The 20,438-nt window shown below is 41.8% G+C and overlaps 2 protein-coding genes across 8 annotated transcripts in view; one reads left to right on the top strand and one right to left on the bottom strand.

The window, feature by feature from the left end:
- LOC116326730 (vacuole membrane protein 1-like) overlaps window positions 1-11,872 on the bottom strand; it is a 50,590-nt gene extending 38,718 nt beyond the window's left edge. The window contains exons 1-5 of one of the 4 annotated variants that reach the window (XM_031748130.2): window positions 11,846-11,872; window positions 10,207-10,306; window positions 9,969-10,110; window positions 5,605-5,695; window positions 4,456-4,566 (exon numbers count right to left, since the gene is read on the bottom strand). In XM_031748130.2, the coding sequence (XP_031603990.1) occupies window positions 4,456-4,566; window positions 5,605-5,695; window positions 9,969-10,110; window positions 10,207-10,294 (432 nt within the window). In that variant the 5' untranslated portion in view covers window positions 10,295-10,306; window positions 11,846-11,872. Of the gene's footprint in view, window positions 1-4,455; window positions 4,567-4,786; window positions 4,945-5,604; window positions 5,696-7,923; window positions 7,928-9,968; window positions 10,111-10,206; window positions 10,366-11,845 lie in introns of those variants that run through there. The other 3 variants (XM_031748131.2, XM_039618218.1, XM_039618217.1) reach the window with 3 other exon arrangements.
- Window positions 11,873-17,838: 5,966 nt separating this feature from the next.
- Window positions 17,839-19,356, top strand: ptrh2 (peptidyl-tRNA hydrolase 2). 4 transcript variants are annotated; one of them, XM_031748108.2, is made up of 2 exons: window positions 17,839-17,974; window positions 18,390-19,356. In XM_031748108.2, the coding sequence occupies exon 2, from the start codon at window positions 18,399-18,401 to the stop codon at window positions 18,912-18,914; it is 516 nt and encodes a 171-aa protein (XP_031603968.1). In that variant the 5' UTR covers window positions 17,839-17,974; window positions 18,390-18,398; the 3' UTR covers window positions 18,915-19,356. The 4 variants fall into 4 exon arrangements, with proteins under 4 accessions (XP_031603968.1, XP_031603971.1, XP_031603970.1 ...); XM_031748111.2 differs by having other exon boundaries at window positions 17,913-17,970; XM_031748110.2 differs by having other exon boundaries at window positions 17,938-18,043.
- The last annotated feature ends 1,082 nt before the right edge of the window (window positions 19,357-20,438 follow it).

The raw sequence follows: 20,438 nt of genomic DNA, 5'->3' as shown, positions 1-20,438 counted from the left end.
TGGTTCATGTGTATGCAAGGTATCAGTCGTCTCTTTGGCGAACAGAGAAATGACTGCTGGTCATGTATGAACATGCGTGGGTAAAGCCAAGTAACTTCTTTCAGGGCAAATTAAACCCCACGAATTAGAAGGTCACCTTTACGGCTTTCCCAGGAGCTCCCTCAGCTAATCAGTTCTCAAACAGCTTCGCTGGTGAAGTGACACAGCAAAACACACACACACACACACACACACACACACACACACACACACACACACACACACACGGAAAAAAAAGAAACAAGTAGTGGAAAATTAGACCAGGTCAGACTGCCGAGCAGCATGAATCACAACTCAAACAAAGCACCCAGGTTTCTGTCTAGGTGACGGTGAAGGTTTCCTATTGTTTGCTTCTGGCATTATAGCAGGACGCATCACTGTACCAGGCCCACAGTGGGCAGGAGAGTGAGCGCTGGGGCATCTCAGGAACACACGACCCAGTTATTAGCTCAGTACACTGACATGGCTTTATTAGCCCGAATTAGCGGAGAGCACTTAACTATACAACAGCAGCTGATCCAGAAAACTGTGCGACAGCGACAGCGACGACAATTCAGGGACAGTGTGTGGAAGCCACACTCACAGACCTGCTCAGAGCTTAGTGATAGTTGGCACTAATTAAAGCTGTGCTCCTGGTAATTGCCCACAGACAAAAGTTAATTTTAGGAGGGTTGCTGGGGAAACTCTGTATATTCTGCACAAACCTCCTGTGCAACCTATAATTTAGCAATCCTAAAAGAATCTCAATATAAAAAACTACAGAATGTTCATTTATTTAGACGATCCGCTGGTTTTATTTATTCACATTGTTCGAAACACAAATGATAAGTCGTATACAAACACGTTTTGTTTGTTGTTGACTCATTTATCCTCCTAACTGCTGAAATGTATGCACGTGTTTGCACCTCTCAGTCACAAGTCCACTCTAAGTAAAGAAGCTGCAAAAAAAGACGACCCGAGCTGTTATTATGTAAACAGAAATGTGCGCAGCTTCGATTATAATGACTTTAATTCATTGTTTCTGTTGACTTAACATCGAGCGCAACAATTTTCATGCTGCCCATAATGACTTAATGGCAACAGTCATTACTGAAAGTAATTTAATGGTGGATGACTCAGATGAGCTCTCTTCTAAAATATTTACGACGTTCCCCCGCTTTCTGTGCTAACCCCGTCTCAGTTAGGACTCACACAGCAGTGACATGACTCGTCACTCATAACTTAAAGCTGGTCCTGCTCATCACAGCGATCGCCACAGTCGTTTCGGTGGACGTGTGCACAGGTGCAGGACTTAAAGTGTACACACACGTGCACTTTTTGTAATGCCTTTGCGGCCGCTTTCATAGTCTGTATTGTGAGCACCCACCCACGACCTCCTTTCTCAGAGCAGCTGGATAAAGTACACTTGATGATGTGCCAAGTGTGCCTTTCCCCCTTTTCTACGGCTGAGTTGCAGCTTTTTATCTTTCTCCATTAACCAGTGCTGAACGACGCACAAAGATCTCCCACAGTCTCAGCAGGACGCAAACACAGAGCGGAGACACGGGGTAGCAATTCGCCATGTCAGAAAACAGAGGAGCTGCCACTTCTGTTCTGGTTTCATTGACTGGGTTGGTTTGCCTATACAGGCTCAGTACCCCCCCCTGCTGGAGCCTCCGTGCTGTTTTCACAATGTTGACTGCTTCCCGCCAATTTCTAAGGAAGTAGCCTAATAATATATGATGTGGAGTCATTTACTTCCAGCTAATCTATTAGCAGTTTAGGACCGGTATATCAACGTAAGCTCACCTCTTAGACTTCCTACATCAGCGTGAACACTGTGGCTGAGGGGAAAAAAATGTAACAGTTACTGCAGGAGAAATAATTATAAAAAAGAAAAGTTACAGAAAGCTCAGTGTCATGTGTGAGGTCACGTGAAAGCAGTGCTGAAAGGGACCTCGGGGGTATTTAAACTTTGAAGGAGTCACATTTTTCTACAGATTTACATAAAGATACTAAATAATGCACTTTTTACAGTTTTTGGTTCATTATGTGCAATCATGTGATTTTTAACTGTTGGCTGCTCATATATACACGACACTGTTAAACATTTGTTAAGTAAATAAATAGATCAGTGTCCAGTTTATTCTTTACAGAGACCATTTTTAACATTAACATTACACTTTTCAGCAGGATCATTCGTGTGAATATGTGAGGAAGCTACAATGTTTTACAATGTGGTTTTTTTTTTAAACCACAAAACTGGATAAAAAATTACAACTCTATTGTGAATTCGTGTGATTTTTGCTGCCTTATAGACATGTTAAGGCCACTTGCACCATCTACTGACACTGAATAAAAACAAACTCGTACCGTATTTCCTAACAACAAATCCTGATGGTCAGTTTTACTCGTCCGATCCCCCAACGCTGTTTTGAAACAGCAGGAAAGTATTGTTTGTAAAAAATCTGAATTTCAATGTTTAGATTCAAATTTGAAGTAAAGTAATCTGAGCTCTGGCATACAATTAGTTTTATCATCTGCATCTAACAACGATTTAATTACTGAATCATTTTACACTATAAAGGACAGAAAATATCTAAAAATGTCTAAAATTCCTTAAGTGGCATCATCCTTGATTTCATCTTTTTAAACAACAGTATAAATGTAAGTGTCAGAGAACCACCCGAGTAAATGTCACACTTTTTACAAGCTGAATACATATTTGTCAGCGTTTTCTTTAAATAATGTTTAATATCCATCAATACCCTTTCATAAAATCGTTGATCTATCAGCTCAGCACAGTCGCAGGAAGCACCTCTGTTACAAGCGGTGGTGTGTTTCCCAAATGTTGACTTGGTAGTGATGAACATCGAGAGCTCCTGAAGATGAACTTCAGTTTTGCCTTTTTAACTTGTCATTCCAGCTTATGAACACAATGGAAACTAGGCCCAGAAGGGTCAATCAGCATGTGCTGGACTTAAAAGTTTGTGGAGACATCTTAGTGAGTGCTTTGCACTTGACCCACTTACAATCACTGACCCAGACCCAGTTCCTAAAAACAGAACAAGAAGCCTGCTAGCTTTCTCCACTGCTCACTTACCACTTGTCAAAAATATTTTTTCAGGACCCAGAAATCTAGAAAATCACAGAGTAATCTACACGGCTCATTTAGCAGCGCTTCTACAGAAAAGAAGATGTATAATTATAATTCTCCAAGGCCACTTTTGTACTTTTTGGATTGGCCAACACCTATTAAAATTTGGATACGAGGCAATGACACAAATGAGTCGTCAAATAAGTCATCTTTTGGCAAATCTCTGTTTGTGTGGGTTTGATTATTCTTGCCTGACCACGATGTTTTTTGTCAGTAAGGAGCACTTCCTTCCTACGGTGAAACACTAAATGCTTAAAAGTAATTCTGTTCAAACTATTTTTATTAGAAATTCTGTACATTTTTTTTTTTTTAAGTCATGAAGTTCTTTGATTAAAAGTCCCAGTATCAGCTCTCGAGCAACAGTATGAGTCAAATCTCTATAAAAATGCACAAGAGCCGCTCCAGCAAGGATCATCAAGTTCTGTCATGAACCCAGTGACACCACCGCCTGCAGTAACGGCCATGCTCACTAGATGGTGACATCTTACTGGCAAAGAAAGTGAGCCGGACCACTATCGGACTAAAAAAAACCAAAGGAACGCCTCTCAAATTACATTTCAGAGCACCAGAGTTGGCTTTTAAAAACAGCAGCATGGAGGACACGCACTTCAAAGTTTCCAGTTCAGCTCCACTGGGTCAGGGCACAAGAGTGTGACGGTGGACTCCCTGATGACAGATGGACTGAGAGTAGTCAAACAAGCAGATGTTTGGGGACCCTGCTCTCGTCAGCGCTAGAGACGCAAAAGCCAACATGCCTGGCACTAGATTAAAAAGAGAGATGAAGAGAAAACGGGGAGTGTGCGGAGAGGAGAGGCACAAAAAAGAAAGTAAGAAGAGGGAGTGACAGAAAGTGAGAGTGAGCCTCACAGTAGGGAGCAGGAAAGTGGGGAGAAAGGAAAGAGAAAGAGCTCAGATCGGGGGAGGGAGAGTGTTTTTATCCTCATGTGCACTCAGTCAGAGGGTCACTGAGTGCGATTGTTCCTGGACTGCCTGTCAAAACAGCGTGGCTACCAAAGCGCCTATTCACTGTGAAACGCAGACGCACGCAAACCCACATTAGCACACTCACGCATGCGTGTGCAAGCGTGCAAGTGCACATGGAGCCTCCAAAATCTCTTTATCAGTGCTCTTATTAAAAGCAGCATCAAACCCAGCTTTTTTAAGACCTGCGTCACAGCACCACCATCATCCATCGGCTCTGAGCCCTGTCACAGGCATGCATAGACAAGTGAATAACTGCAGCGTGAAAGAGTGAACACTCATACAAAATGCCGTCTTACCAGATAAAGGAGGAAAGTGTGCAAGCCAGTGCCAAGACCCACAGAGGAGAGGATGCCCAGACCAACCCAGTAGGCACACCACAGCGTCTTCTTCTCCATGTAGCACACATACTGCAGAGGCCAGAGAGAGGGACGGTCAACCACATGGCAGAGACACATGCACAGAGTGTGAAGAAAACAAGAAAAGGGGAAGGGGAGGGAGGGGGGTGTGCACAGTGTGAGCAAGGAAGGGACAGAGTGAGAGGAGGTGAGAGCAAAAGTGTGTGAAACAGAGGCTCCTCTAAAGGCTGGGAGAAAGAAAGAGGGAGAGGAAGGAGAGTGAGGGAGAAACCTTGAGGTTGTTGAGTTTAAAGGACAGAGCTGTAGGGTAGGAGTGTTCAGCACAGAGCAGCATTATTCTTTTCTGGTGGCAGCCAGCTCTTACACAACAAGCAAACACAAGAAAGCCAAGATCTCTCCCTCTCTGTTCCTTTTCCTCCTGTTCATCCCCCACTATCACTCCATCTATCACTGCTGTTTACACCTCCTCCTGGAAGCCCAGGCAGGTTGTTTTCAGGAGGAAGCATGGAGTGTGTAGATTACGGGAAGAGGGGAGAAGGTGGGGTGGGGGCTCTGACCAGTGACTCCATTTCCCAGGAAACCCAGGAACACAACAACAGCACACACGCTCTCTCACTTTACTGGCAGGATTCTGGGAAGCGCAGTGCCAGCCAAGGGAGATTGTTACGTGTAGTTACTGAGAAGTGATTACACAACTCCAAACACTGTAAATAATGCTGATTTTCTTTCCTGCGTATTCCAGTGGGGTTCAAAAACAGCAAAAATGTGAACCGTCTCTGGGGGACTGTATAGCACGGCATGCTGCATTTGGACATTTAGAAGTATATTTATAAGAAACTGGCAGATACAACTAAGCACGTTTATGCAAATATCAGCTGTCAGACAATAACTACTGATGAAACCACAGATTTCAAGCACTCGCTACAGCTGATGTGACTGCATGGGCAGGACAACCCTGCAGCAAATATACATATTGCATTCAGTGCTGTGGTGGGGAAAAGGTAAGAAAATATAATCATCAAAAAAGTGACTGCCACAGGACCAACTACATTACACCAAGAAATACAATATGTGCAGAGTTTTAGTCACCTTTGTGTGTGCTCCTTCAATACGATAGGCAATGGAGAGGAGGATCAGCAGGATCAGCAGGCCAAACACAGTCTGTCTCTGCTGCCAGAGCCTGGATGAAGAAGGAACGAATGAAGGTGGACAAACTTGAGACGGAAGTTGGTGGAAAACAAAGCAGAAAGACAATGTTTAGCAGGAGAATGAAAGTATGACGCCAGAGGGATCGTCAACAAGGAAGTGTTAGTGAAAGAAAAGGATTTCAACTTTGGACAAGAGAGACATCTGTTGGAAGCTAATCAAATCACTGCAGCTCTTCACCCATATGAGGCCGTGTTTCCAGATGGGGAACAGATCCGAGCAATATACAGCCTATAAAAGCATGTGCTCGGCCATAAGTGCGTTACTTTCACCTCATTAACATGTGTGCAGGGGAGAAAATATTAGAGGAACTTTATACAGAACAGAGCAGAAACTTTTGTCGCGACAGCAGCAAAGACTGCTATTTATGGACTTTGAAAAACAAGAGATATGTTATTGTACACTCAGCTTCACTGTGGACTGACGAAATTAATAGTTTAAAAAGATCATGTTCACATGTTTATCTTGAATGTTAGAATTAAACGTTTTATGAAAAAAACAAAAAAGACAGAAGCTAACTGGTTGCTATCATCAGGTTTATTAAACTGATGGTTGATACTAAGCTAACCTTGGCTAACCCTGTCCAATGACTCAGGACGTGTAAACCTGTAGCAAAGGTTAGACTCAGTCTGTGCGTTTGTTAAAACTGTTTCTTCCACATATTTACTGTCCAAACTCACAGGGAGACATCGGTGAACAGAAGCGCATGCGCCGCTGCCCCAGGTGCAAATAATTAGGGTTGATTAAAGGAAAAGTTAGAGTAGCATAAAATTAGCCCCCAGTGAGACGGGAGAGCAAACAGTTGTCTCCATGTGCTGTCGGCTTCACTTATTTCAGGTACTGGTGCACACCGCATTAGCACTGACATGGAAACTGGTTCTTGTAGTTAATTAGAGAAAATAGAATAGAATAGAACTGTTTCCCCCCCAAAAATGGAATTCAAATAAACTCAGAATTAATCCATTAAAAATACATAGGAGCAGCTGCCTGTTTGTGGAAGCCACACCTCTCCAACTTCAATACAGTGGTCGGAGATGGATGTCGCTGTTTTACATGTTACTAAAGACCGGCTACATTTACAGCCATTTAACATCTGTGCATGTATATTTTCACAAGAGATGGCACGATACCACTTTTTTATGTCCGATACCGATATCATAAATTTGGATCTCTGCCGATACCGATATGAATCCGATATAGTGTTTTTTAATCAATAAAACTCTTTTTTTAATATCTTGCTGCATTTTGTATAAGTTCATACTCAAGTTTAAATAAACAACAACACTAAAGCTATTCTGTTATACCTGTATGTAAAAAATACACTGCACCCAAAATATTTCATAGTTCAGCAACACTGATCAATCTAATAAACTTAAACCTGCTCCATCCTCCCTATTCTGGTATTTTAAAGAGTACTTAGCAGAAATATTAAGCAACCTAACTAATAGGGTTGCAAACTCCCAGCGAAAAAAAAAAAAAAGGGAACCACCCCCCACCCTCCACCTCATGATGCTTAATCGACGTAATCAACTTTAATTTGATGCAGTGTGAAAAAAAAAAATGCACAGAAATAAATTAATTTTCAAGAATAATTAAATAGATTCAACATCTTTCTTCAACAGAATTGCAGACTGCACAGATGGTACCTTCCCAAAGGAAAAAGTACTATAGCTTACTAGGGTATATTAGACTTAACAGTTACTATATATAGTAATGGACTTCTATACATTTTACATCAGATTAAAACTTTGGGTGTAATATTCAGATAATTATTTATTAAAAGCTAGATATTTTAAATGAGAATAAGAAAGAAAAGTATGTCTTTGTGCCCCTTTTCCCTGTTCATGCCCTATCGGCCCCCTGGCTACACTTTGCTAGATCCGCCCCTGCACAGTTACCAGCCGTCAGCTACGTAGAAAAGGATCCTGGTGTAGAAAGTAATATTAAATACATTCTAACAACAGCTTATCAAGCTTAAACGTGCTGCTGTTGTTCAGCCGCTGGTTTCCTCTTTCTGGTGCAAAGTGGACCAAAAACAAAGAAGAGAGATGGACTCGCGACAGAAAAGCCGATCAGCTGATCATTGATCAGTTTCATGATTGAAGTAGCCGCAGGAGAGGGAGAGAGAGAGGCAGTCGCTCCATATATCGGTTGTTAAGCTTAACATGGGAACGCTTTACAAACACTCAGAGATGAACTTACACACTTGCTTTACTTCTCTCTGGGATAACTTCCTCGGAGATGAAATGCTGGTTTGGTAGCGAGGCTACAAATACACACAGCCGCTCTATCACGTGAGCACACTGCTCCCACGTGCTACGGTTATGAGCAGAGTTACGCCATGTCGCAAGTTTTGTGAGGCGTTTTTCTGATATTTAATGGATCGGATTACATTTTTTATTTCCGGCCGATATCCGATCCAGTAATTTAGGTCAGTATGGACCGATACCGATACGTAATATCGGATCGGTCCATCTCTAATTTTCACATCTCTTTTTCTTATGTTTTTCTTCTCCCTCATTTTCCGACTCACCTCCAGCCTCATCTCCTTAACTGAAGTCAGGGCTCTGACAATGAGCTGGCTAAACAACAACAGCTGGTCACAAGCTAACATTAGCCAGTTAATGTCCAACAGTGTTACACCCACTTCAAAGAGCAGCTCATTGAGACTAACAGCAGCTAACGAGAAGCTAACAGCAGCTAACGCGAAGCTAACAGCAGCATTTACTGAAAAGTTCAGAATAGCTGCAACATCTCAACTCCATATCACATCACTCAGGAGTACGGTTCACTGACACCGGTACTGGATTCATCTGACAAGGTTTAAAGACTCCTTCACAGTAAATTAACATACTGACAGTTGAGGTAAACAGCGAACTGACAGCCTACACTCACTACAGATGAACAGTGGTCATTTTTCTTACACCTGGTAAAAAACAGAATTCAGTCATCTGCAATTTGGTGACATCTAATGATGAGATTAGGATTTAGTCCAGGTTTTACTCTTGGGCTGTGTTAGAGTATCTTTGCATGATTTAATTTGCCTTGAGGTAAACCGCAGGTGGGTGGGGCTTATGTGTGTGCCATGACAGTATCAAGGATATCCCCTGTCTTTGAAATCATACACATCCAAGAGTAGAAAAAAACACTACAAATGTGTTGTAATTAAAACCAGAATTTCCATTCATTTGACTGTAATGATTTCTCACTACATGCCTAATCCTCCATTGTTTCACAAGCTACCTACATATTAAGAACAACAAGTGCATAGCCACAAGACAGGACAGTCTGTTGCCTTGAGGACTCCCACATGTTGTAAATTGCAAACCGCTTTTAACAACATCCAGGATAAACCTCTCTGCATGCGAGTGCACTAAAGCCCTAATGTGTTTGCATGTGTGCTGGGGAGTAGCAGCTTCTCTCAGTCACAATGCTGCTCGTGGTGCTTGCGGCTCACCACATCCTCTTGTAGTTTTAGAAAATAAACACGTTGTCCTGACACGCTTAACCGCAAAGGCCCCCCTGAGAGTACACTCTGACCTTCTTCTGGGCTCTTTGTTATTAGGTGTACAAAAGACATGTTTTCCACCACAGGGAACATGCTGTCAAGACAAATTCTGACGGAGTCTGAGCTGATGTTGTTGCTGTGTTGGTGGGATCATGCCAGCATGTGTGGCGGAAATACTTTCTTGGTAGAAAGGAAGAGGAGTGCAAAATGAAAATATATCTATATGTAAACAGATCCTGTGGTGTTTTTGTTGTACTGTGCTGAAGGCGTGTGACTGAAGATAAAACAATGATTAACAGCACTGAGACAATCAACATTACATCTGATCTGGTGGTGTTTTTATCCTTTTTGTGTAAGTGAGGAGTGCGTAGTGCTGCCTCTTCCTCTTTTTGTGCAATGAAAGCAGCAACTGTCACTATAAATAATACTGAAAAAACTACTGCTTAACTGTGACAAATCTATTTGTTGATTTCTCAGTGAAACAAACTCACAGGACATAAATGTTTCAAGTTTCTCCTTTTATTAGTGATTTACAGCTGATGCAAAGAACCTATACTGAAATAGTTTGTGCATTGTATCCTACCAATTCCCCAAAAGTCTAATGTTACCACATTGCCTGTTTTAACATTATCATTAATGTTAAAGCTCTTATTGACTGAGAGCACTCGTTCATGATGCCACAGTCAAAAACAGATCAGAACCATGCAGTCATTTGGGGAGAGGCTCCCCTGTTTCTCACCTCCATGTCCAGCCTTTAAGGGTGATCAGCAGTTCCAGAGTGAAGTAGTGAAGCGTGAGCAGAGGTTTCTTCCATAACACGAGGGCTTCGCGCTCATCCGAGTCCGTCTGTCTCCCGCCATCCGCAGGGAGCCCCGAGTCTTCTATTGTTCAAGAACACACACGAACAAACGTGGGAGCACAGGAAACATTTATATACTGCTTCACTTATAGTATCATTAAGCATTTTTAGACTTTACCTCCCAGCTCCCCATTTTGCTGCTCCTTTACACCCAGTCGCCTCTGAAGTAGTTCACCTTCGGCCCCACACTTTGCCATCTCATTCATCTGGAAGGCGTCCTGCCGAGACAAGAGACAGGCCTTGAGCGCAGCGTCACGCACGTTGATCTGCTCGCCAGATCTGAAAGCACTACTGGTCCAAAACAAACACAGAGTCACTTTCAATAACACGGAGAACCCCCAAACATTCTCCACACCCAAGCATGTCTCCATACACACTCGCACACGGGGTAAACAGCTGCTGTTTTTCCTACTCCTGCATCCTGCAGAGCGCCAGTAACCCAGTCAGACCTGTGCATGACCTAATAAGTACTTTAATTAGCGCTGATACTGGGAGCGCATGCAAATCTTGTTCATTTTTCTGTGCGGATAACTTTTGAGAAGTTTCTCCCAGTAATCAAAGAACTGTTCCCTAACTTCAGTATGTATAAATAATAGATTTAACGGTGTAAGACGGTATTATGTTTTATGCTTCCTCACTTCATTTGTTCACAGGAGATCCACACACCTCCGTGCTCGTGCCTGCAAGCATGTAAGTGTGTCACTACAGAGCCTCGTGTCTCTCAGGAATCAGTGAGCATCAAGATGGGGACTCTGACACTGAGGGATGCAGCTCACCATCTGGTGGAATTGCCAGTTGCTCTGGCAGACACACACATACTCTCAGAGTTTAATCCCTCTATTCTGTGCCCTGGGTCTGCACCTCTGGCTGTTTAAAATCTGCAAAAATAAAGTTGCACAGCACATGCATCCCAGATGAATGTGAAGTACAAAGTTTCTCCTTATGATTATTCCTCTGTTGGCGGTAAGACTTCCACTCAGTGCTTGCTGAAGGTTCAAGAACTTGAACACAAATGTATGTTCAGCATGTTTCAATGAAAACACGCTTCCTGATCACTGAAACTGCTCACACTGACAGCTGTGAATAGTTTGCAGACTATTTTGTGCTCCTGAGATGTTGCACACCAAAAAATGATATTCTTCTTATACATAAAGAACTGCACATACACTCAGTTGCAGATTTCAAACCTTCACTCATTAGAAGCACTCACTCAACAAATCATTTGCCCTTTTGAACATGAGAAAACAGAGCTTTGTCCAAGACCCATGCTGTTCATCATATCCTGTGAACAATCCTGACAATAGAAATCTGTGCCAAACCGGTCCATTTGTGCAAAACATGAACTTTTGCTGCCACAAATGTGTGCTTTATTCTGCAGAACAGCTATTTTGTTCAGAAGTTAAATTGCAAACAGTGCGTCACAGCCAGTACCCAGTAAACAGTTTCATAACGACACTTCTGCTTATGTGAGACTCCGTAGCACAGCGCTGCTCCAGCGCCCGATTGCGCAATTGCTTCTACCAAAACAACTCAGACCAGTTGAGTAACTACAAGGGACAATGAGAAATTCAAGACAGAGCGCACACACTTCCAGATGAGAAATCCAATACGGCGTAATCGATTCACACTTTTGTTAAACACAAATGAGCTGCACACTGGAGACAGGTTATGAATTGAGTGCAAAACAAAAACAAAGGCCTTAAATATGACACCAAAGTCTGTTCTAGAAATGCATGATGCACAGAGAGTAAACTCACCGTTCAGCTGGTGTTAGTCTGCAATGAGCTCTGAGCTTGTAAAAAAAAAAACCTGCGGTGGAGCCCCAGTAGCAATGTAGGGCAAGAGCACGCTTCCCCACGAATTGCATCATAACTCGAGTGCAGGGTGTGGTGATGAAGGGGGCCAGTGAGGGATAGAGCAGTGATGCTGGGTTTCTTGGGGCTCGGGGTGGGCGGGGGGGGCTGACAGAAGAAAGACACAAACACAGAAAGAGGGAGAGATTTCATCTTTTGCCTGGTAAAACCTCCAGAGAGGCAGTCTAATTAAGACTCTATAAATAAGTGGATCACTTTCCTGGAGCGCACTTCTAACACTTTCCAGTCCTCTGCAGGTTTCACATTGAGGATGCATGAACGGCATCGTCTCAAATTAGAAAAAAACAACCCCAAAACTAAGGACATTGCATTTTTCAGGTCATCACTAGAGACCTCAGCTGTCTGCTGGCGTGTTTGAGTTCCTGTCTCATCTCATTTGCCAGAGTTAAAAAAGAAGTTGTCCAGCGGCTCGCTCCTCTCCCACAGGTGGAAGGTGTTTCTGCGAGGGCTCGAACAGAGTCCAGGTTTACTGTCTCCTGGGATCTTGTTAAGAAAGAGGAATGATGGGAAGATTCCAGAGCAGGGGTCATTTCCCACCTGACCGCACGACATGTGATCTTAAAATTACAATGTACAGCCTCTGCTCAGCATCTGCCTACAAGTGGTGACTCTGAAATTAGTTCAGTTATATTTATGTCAGAGGTCATTTAGTTCATTTAAAGAAAGCACCAAAACATTATAATAGTTTCAAATGAAAAGTTTTTCCACAGAAATGTATTTGGAGATTTTGTTTGTACATGTAGACCTCCGATCTTTGTTTTCTAATATGGAAAATATTTGTATTATTTATTTGTGTTTGTGTTTAAATCACAATCTTAGAGATTAAATATTGTCTGTTTTAAAAAGGTCTGATGGTAAGTACAAGCAAAATATCAACCTGTTCTATAATATTGTGCTCCTTAGTACTTATCATACGCACTAGATGAAAGGCTTATAGTTACACAATCCTTCATAACACACAGAGCGCCTTGCTCTGTCACGTCTCAGCTTGCAGTCTGATTTCAGTGATGTGGGCAAGTGGACGGGCTGGTCTAACGTCAGACATGCGGGATGTAATCTGCGAGGTGGGATTACTGTCAGATCATGTATAGCTGCTTGTAACAGAAACTAGCTGTTTTGTTCAATAGAGGGCAGTGTTACCTTGAAGTTTAAAAACCTCACTGGGCTTATTGGGGTCACGGTTGGGAAAGTGGAAGTCCCAGGATTATGTGCTGCATGATGTCTGTCTGTATTCCCTGTGGAATCCCAGCAGTTAATGTCACTTAGAAAGTGGACTGTATCAGTTTGATTAGCTCTCCGTGGGAAACCAGAGACATGTTTGTTTGTTAAACTACATTTTAACCTGTTAAACCTCCAGCATGTTTAAAAAAGCTGATACCTGGAGAATCAGCAGGATGATGCAGGAGCTCTTCAGGAGTGATGGAGAGAAGCAAGAAAGCACGTGAGTGCTAAAACAGGGCTAAAATATTAGTACTTGTTTGACAGTATATGGCACCTGTTGCAATCAGCAGAAGACTTTCCAATGCTGTAAGCAACTACAGAGAGAAGAAGGAGCTCCATGACCAGCTGCTGCAGGATGGGCCGATACCTGAAGAGAAGATAACAGCACTGAAGGCAGAAAAAAGAGCCTGTTATATTATACTTTAACAGCTAAACTAGACATCATGGCAAGGGAGGGACTTTTATATACACACTGTTCATGGGCTGTAGCCTCATACAAACTAGAATAACACTGTGCACATCACTCCTCTGTGGAACATTTCAAAATAAGTTATGGCACCGCTATGATGACATGCTTGATGATTGACTGTGTATCCAGGTTACAGCAGCAGATGGAAACAAAAAGAAAACTCTGGAAGGAAGAATATGAAAAAAGCCTGCGCTGGGAGCTTTGCGCTCAGCGCGAAACATTAATAAGAAAAATGGTGAGAGGCATGCACAAGTGTATCCTTTTCCCCATTTTGACTTCAGCCAAAAAACATCGGGACAAACGCTGTTTCATCTCAGAGTTCAGGCCTGGTCACGACCCTGTCACACACACCAGCTGGCCACTATTAAACATCATCGAGCAGATTTCATTGATGTCAAAAGCAAATCATTTCACCTCCACTTTAACTGGTGTTGATTTCATGTCCTGATTGGAGGCAGAGAATCAGCAGCTGAGGCACAAAAATGAACATCTGCCTGCTGAGGTGACGTCTGAGTCTCCAAGTATACTTGTTGTAATGATTTAACACCACATTTTGCCTCTAATGGCTGGAGTCGTGTAAAAGCTGAAAGAATGTCCAACTAAATCAGCCACAGTCACGCTCTGCTCTGCTTCTCTTTCAGCTGTATTATCTCAGGGGGAAAGATCAGAAAATGAGGTCAGCTATGCAGAAACTGAAGGTAATTTTTGTTTCAAATTGCTTATTTGACCAAATAGCACATTGATAGCTGTAGCAAAGTAAGATAGGAGACGGCTGGTATTTTCTGTGTCCTGTAGCACAAACTGGAGGAGATAGTCTTACGAAGTAAGGATGAAGAAACACTGAAGGTATGAACAGCTTCATCATCTTTCAGATGTCATGTCTGCTCTGAGTCTTTTTACTGTCAGACATGTGAGGAGTTGATCAGAATCTTCAGTCAGAGACTTAAATATGAATAAAGATGGCCGACTGCGCTCAACCGTTTCATCTTTTGTCTGCAGGATCTAAGAAAGGAGCAACGAGAGTGACAGAAGCAGCTGGATACCAGACAGGAAAACGAACCTCTGCAAGCAACGCGACCATTTATGCTGGTTTAAAATATAGTCTCAGTTACTCAGTGACACCATTAACCAGGAAGTAACATGAACTGAAACTACTCTCAGTGCAGCACGCTCCAGTCTTTGATGAGCAAATCTCTGTTTCTATTGTACTCTGAGTTTTTCACTTTCACAGAGCTGCACTGCAATTCCAAGAGGAGAAACACAAAATATGGTAAACATAGCACAGCATCATTGTTTAGCATCTTTATGGAAAACATATTTAAAAGCAGCTTCACAGCTAGCTCTTCGTCGCCTTCCACTCTTTGGGAAGTGCTTCCTTGCGGTTGAATGAGTCCACTTTAATGACTGTTTGGAAACAGAGGGGTTTACAGGCCTTAGTTTTGCAATAAAACCCACATTTTAAAGGTAATGAATTAACATTTCATATCTGTGGGTCATGACTGGGACTATTTCATATCGAGACACTCTACATTCCTGAGCAACCATAACACATATTACCACAATCTGTTGATTTTGTACCTTTGTCTTTGTGCAGATGCCACAAATAAGATACAACATTACAACATTTGGGCACTGAATGAAAAGACAAAGATGAGATACTTAACCGCACATCACACTGAAACAGTTTCCTTGTGCTTTGCTGATTTGAGTATTATGTGTTTGTGCTTAGTTGGTGGTGTAACTGTGTCAAGGTCATGTGGGAAGGAGTTAAGTTAGGAGGCATCATCCTCGCTGTGCTCGTTTTGGTGGCCTCTGTCTGCGACACTCAGCCTCCAACCTGCGGGACGTCGTTTTGGCCCTGCTGGAGTCCGACTGTACAGCACACAGCGTCCATCCTGTTTGTTAACAACTAGCTGGAATTCATATGAGTCTACACTCCACCTAACGCACTAGCATTAGTAATGGGGCTCTCTCATCTGTGGCTCTTTCCAAGGTTTAAAAAACAAAACAAAAACGCTGCAGCGCTGTGTCTTTGCTTTCACGTTATTTTAAATAAAAGAGTAAATCATTGGAAACCTTCAACTTTGAAGGTTTAATTTATTTATTTTTTTAAAAGTATGTTCAGCCTGAGCCTGTTGAGACACTGAGCTTCCTGAAGGATAAGATCATGATTAAGGATGCTCCCCGGCTGTGTTTTCTCTATTACATGATGTTTGAATGATTTTTAAATGGCACTTTCATACTTTGAGTCTCGCTAATGTCTGTAATATTTTTGTTTCTTTTCATTTTGTTAATCAGTTCAATTTTCAGTTCAATTCAATTCAGTTTTATTTATATGGCACCAAATCACAACAACAGTTTCTTCCAGGTGATTTATACTGTAATGTAAAGACCCAACGATGATACAGGGAACACAGAAAACAAAAAACCCAACAATAAGATGACCCTCGAGTGTTACTTCAAAACACTGAAAACAACTTTCCACTTGGCGACGGCAGGAAGGAAATTTATTTTATGCAAAGGATGTTGAAGATGGAGCTGCCAGGCAGGCAGAAAGAGGAAGACCAGAGAGAAAGCTCATGGATGAGGTGAAGGAGGACATGCAGAGGGTTGGTGTAACAGAAGACGGTTGGAGGGATAAGGTGTGACCGAGGCAAAGGATCTACTATGGTGGCCCGTAATGGGAGCAACTATAAAAAGAAGAAGAAGAAGACCCTCTCTCCTTAATAACATCCTAACTCTCCACCATTCAAACCATTCTAGGACACTCTTCCATAATTATATTGTCATGTATTTGTTCCATTCATATGCTAGCTTTTACAACACTGTTTTGAACTAACGGGGCTAATAACTAATGAGGCTTTAGACTGAAGCATTTATATCTGCTTCATATTAGCTGAAATAAGACCTTATTTCTGAGGAACACATGAGAACATTTGGTGATTTCAGTCTTTAATAAAATATAAATTATTTACAATTTATTATCTGTGATACACCTTTCAGATGGGTATGTTTCACAGTGTTATTCCTCCCTCATTTATGTGTATACCAGTGTGTTTATTGTGGCACCATTGAATCAAAGACCTGTGCAAACTATCACACAATGTTTTTGGTGTGACATAAAAAATTGGATTTCTCTAAAAATTAATGACGTGTCACTAGCTAAGTTCATTTTGCACATTAAGCTCCTTTGTACATCCACATCGACACCTGCATACCTCACTTGTCTTCACTTACTTATTTTTGTACTTATTTATTTATCTTGTTCCTTCAACCTAACTCGGCATTTGTGTTTGGACAGCAAAGGAAGAATTTCATTGCACAGAGAAATGCTATTTCTTCTGTACACATGACAATAAACACTTTGAATCTTTGAATCTTGAATCTTGAACTATTTGAACTATATCATATTATTTTTATATGAATCATCTAGCTTTGGGTGTCTCAGACATTATGAACATAATCATACTATTGGGTAAATATCATATCCATTGTGCTAAATCGAGGAACTCTAAGCCTTCTTTCCTTGGTTATATGAATGATTTTAAGTTATTTTTTTCTTGGCTTAAAATGACTAAGAGCAAATATGCCCAAAAAAATAATCAGGGTATTGCCCGTCTCCTGCTATTCTAAATTTTGACTTATTTTATTTTATTTTTTCATTGCTCTCCTTTACGCAAAATTTAAATGCCTGCCATATGTATCTTTTCTGTTTTGTTTTTTAAATTGTATTTTTTTGCTATATTTCTTGTACTTTTTGTACTATTCATTGCCATTTGTATTGTTATCACTGTTATCCTCTTTGAGAGTTTTTATTATAAAAAAAACCCTATAAATTAAATTTAAAAAAATAAACAAAACAAACAAACAAACAAAAACCTGTGCAAACGAAACCACTTCCCGTTGGCTTGACGACGTCAGCAGATGTGTCGGATGTTCCTATTTGTTCTAAAACATGTACGCAGTATACTTTTTTTTAAAAATTGGTTATCGTAATTTTTCGGTTATTGATTAAAGAAAAAGCACAAGTTTACTTCAAACTAGATAAGAAATACCTGGGGAAATGTTTAGTTACGATAGTTAAAATAATAATTTTAATAAAAATTAGTAATAAATGAAATATAACAAAGAGATTGAATAGGTACAATGTATAGTTAAAAGACATTACGATGGATAAAGCTGGTACATTTCATGCAAATTCGGTGCATCGTTAACAAAGTTAACAAAAACGAAACAGCTGTTGTGTGACGTCATCACCAAGCGACGGGAAGTGAGGCAGAAGACGCTTCTTCGTGCCGCGAGAGCAGCAGGCATAGCAGTAGGTATGAAATGTGACCGGTGTGATCCTGCTTATCACTTCTGTCCTCCTGTTTCCTCCTTTCTTCTACCGTGTGAGTCTCTTCGTGTCATTCTGGACTAAAGTCCTGCTTTTCAAACTTGTTTGTAACCAGCAAGCTTATAGCAGCACGGCTAGTCTCGCACACAAAGTTAGCTAGCCGGTGTGTTGTACGTCAACAGCACCTGTACCGGTTAGACTTAAAAACCCCACCTTGAAGCAAAGGTCCTAAATTACAGCGCAAAATGGAAATTTGAATATGGACATTTTTTTGTGATAAGATGGGAAGACTTATTTATTTATGAGGAGATGGTGTGTGATAAAGACCTCCTCTGGAACAGTTACACAAACTGTGTATTTCCAGTTTGTGTGTCGCCTTAACCTGTTTCTGGTTTTTCCAGGTTTAAAGTATGGACTTGTCGTATGGCCCGTTGGTCTTGGGTGTAGCAGCTGGCCTCGGCTGTGGGCTCCTTCTTGGTTGGCGCCTTGGGGCCCGCTTTGGCTCAACATCCAAAAGTCTGTTGAAAGGGAATGGGAATGGCTCTGGAGAAGCAAGTGTGATGGGAGAAGGAGGCGAGTTCAAAATGATTCTGGTGGTCCGGAATGACCTAAAGATGGGCAAGGGGAAGGTTGCTGCCCAGTGTTCCCATGCTGCTGTTTCGGCTTACAAGCAGGTCCAACGCAGGAACCCTGAGCTGCTCAGACAGTGGGAATACTGTGGCCAGCCCAAAGTGGTGGTGAAGGCGCCCGACGAGGACACCCTGATTGATCTGCTAGGCCGCGCCAAGGAAGTGGGACTTCCCGTTAGCTTGATCCAGGATGCAGGAAGGACACAGATCGCACCTGGCTCACGCACCGTGCTGGGCATTGGCCCGGGCCTGGCCGATCTGATTGACAGTGTCACTGGAGACTTGAAGCTCTACTAGAGATCCAGCCTTCAGCTGAGCTACCAGGAGTTTTAATACAGGGCTCAGTTCAGTAATGGCACATTTGTACCTTAATTACTGTGATAGCTCAGTGACACAGAGCAGTTCTTCACATCAGCAGGACACTCACAAATATGATTTAATAACCTTTTGTTTGTTTCTTTATAAGCATTTGCTCAAATTATGTACTGTTAATGAGAAGATTGATTTGTAGGCACTCGTACTGTGATGTTGCACTGAAGCAGCAGAGCAGGTTAAATGAATGCAACATCACAATTGTGCCGAGACTGAATGGCATTTATTTTTTCCTATAAAATAATTGTTTCATTTTTTTTTTAAAATTTGTGTGGTCTCAAATGATTTTTTCATGTATAACTAGAAAATGAATTCATGGGGTGCTGCTGATAAAAGCCACAGTTACAAGGCAGAGGTGGAGGTTTTACAGAACAGCAGTTCAGTAAATCAACACACCTTATTTTTAACATGTTTAAAATGAGAAAAGCTTTTGTCTACATGTCAGTCATAATATGAGCTGGTCAAATTATCTAGAAGGTAAAGAAAGGTGCTTCAGAAAAAGATGCACTGAAAAGAAAGGAGATGACGTCCCGCTATTAGTGTTCGTACAAACCTCCTAAGCGTATGTAACAGTGCTGTAGTAAAATCTGCTTCATATGAAGCCGTTTCAGTGTGAAACACTTGGAATGTGAGTTTAGAAAAGTGCCGAATAAATAAAGACAATTGGATACATTCATGTAACTGAATTTAAGGCTACAGATCAGAACCATGTGTTTCAATACAGCCAGTGTTTCACTGTTGTGATATGTATTTAAAAATTCCAGCCCTGATAACGTTTTGCATCTGCCTGCCCACTTTTATGAAACACACAGTAACATCCGCTGCCACATTATTAGGTAATCTAATGTAAGTGCAGTCATATCGTCTGAGCACAGCGATTCTTTTCCGTCAAGGTGAGGAGATCGGGAAAAGACATTTACATCATTGTTTTAATCATAAGCAATGTTTCTACACTCTTTAAAAATGAAGGTGACACTTTATCATCACACTACATCAAGGTCAGTTAAATACAGAGCAGCCTACTTGTGCATGTTTCTGACTGAACTGCTGGACACTCATTGCGTGACATCCTGACATAGCGTGGGATGACCTCACAGCCCGCTGCATCTTAGCTGGCGTTCACCTGATACCAGGTCCTCCACTTTACAGATGACAGCAGGTTCACACTGAGCACATGTGACAGACATGAAAGTCTGGAGATTTCATGGTGAACGGTTATGCCAGCAGCAATATCATCCAACATGACCTGTTTGGCAGAGGGTCATTGATGGTCTGGAGAGGTTTGTCCTTGGATGGCCAAACAGACCAGACTTGTTGGCCAGTGGTACCCTGACTGCTGTTAGGTACAGGCATGTAGCTCTCAGACTGCCTGCCAGACAAAGCTTGGCCTCATGAATGTAATTGAAAACCTGTGGAACATCAACTATTTGGGTTTAATGTTATTGATCA

Source organism: Oreochromis aureus, linkage group 10 (assembly GCF_013358895.1).
Source record: "Oreochromis aureus strain Israel breed Guangdong linkage group 10, ZZ_aureus, whole genome shotgun sequence".
Classification (NCBI taxonomy): domain Eukaryota; kingdom Metazoa; phylum Chordata; class Actinopteri; order Cichliformes; family Cichlidae; genus Oreochromis; species Oreochromis aureus.
The sequence above is the reverse complement of the archived record's forward strand: the minus strand, read 5'-3'. Positions and strand labels throughout refer to the sequence as shown.

Excerpts from the sequence above, each read along its gene's own strand:
- ptrh2 (XM_031748108.2), top strand. The coding sequence starts at position 18,399 with ATGGACTTGTCGTATGGCCCGTTGGTCTTGGGTGTAGCAGCTGGCCTC.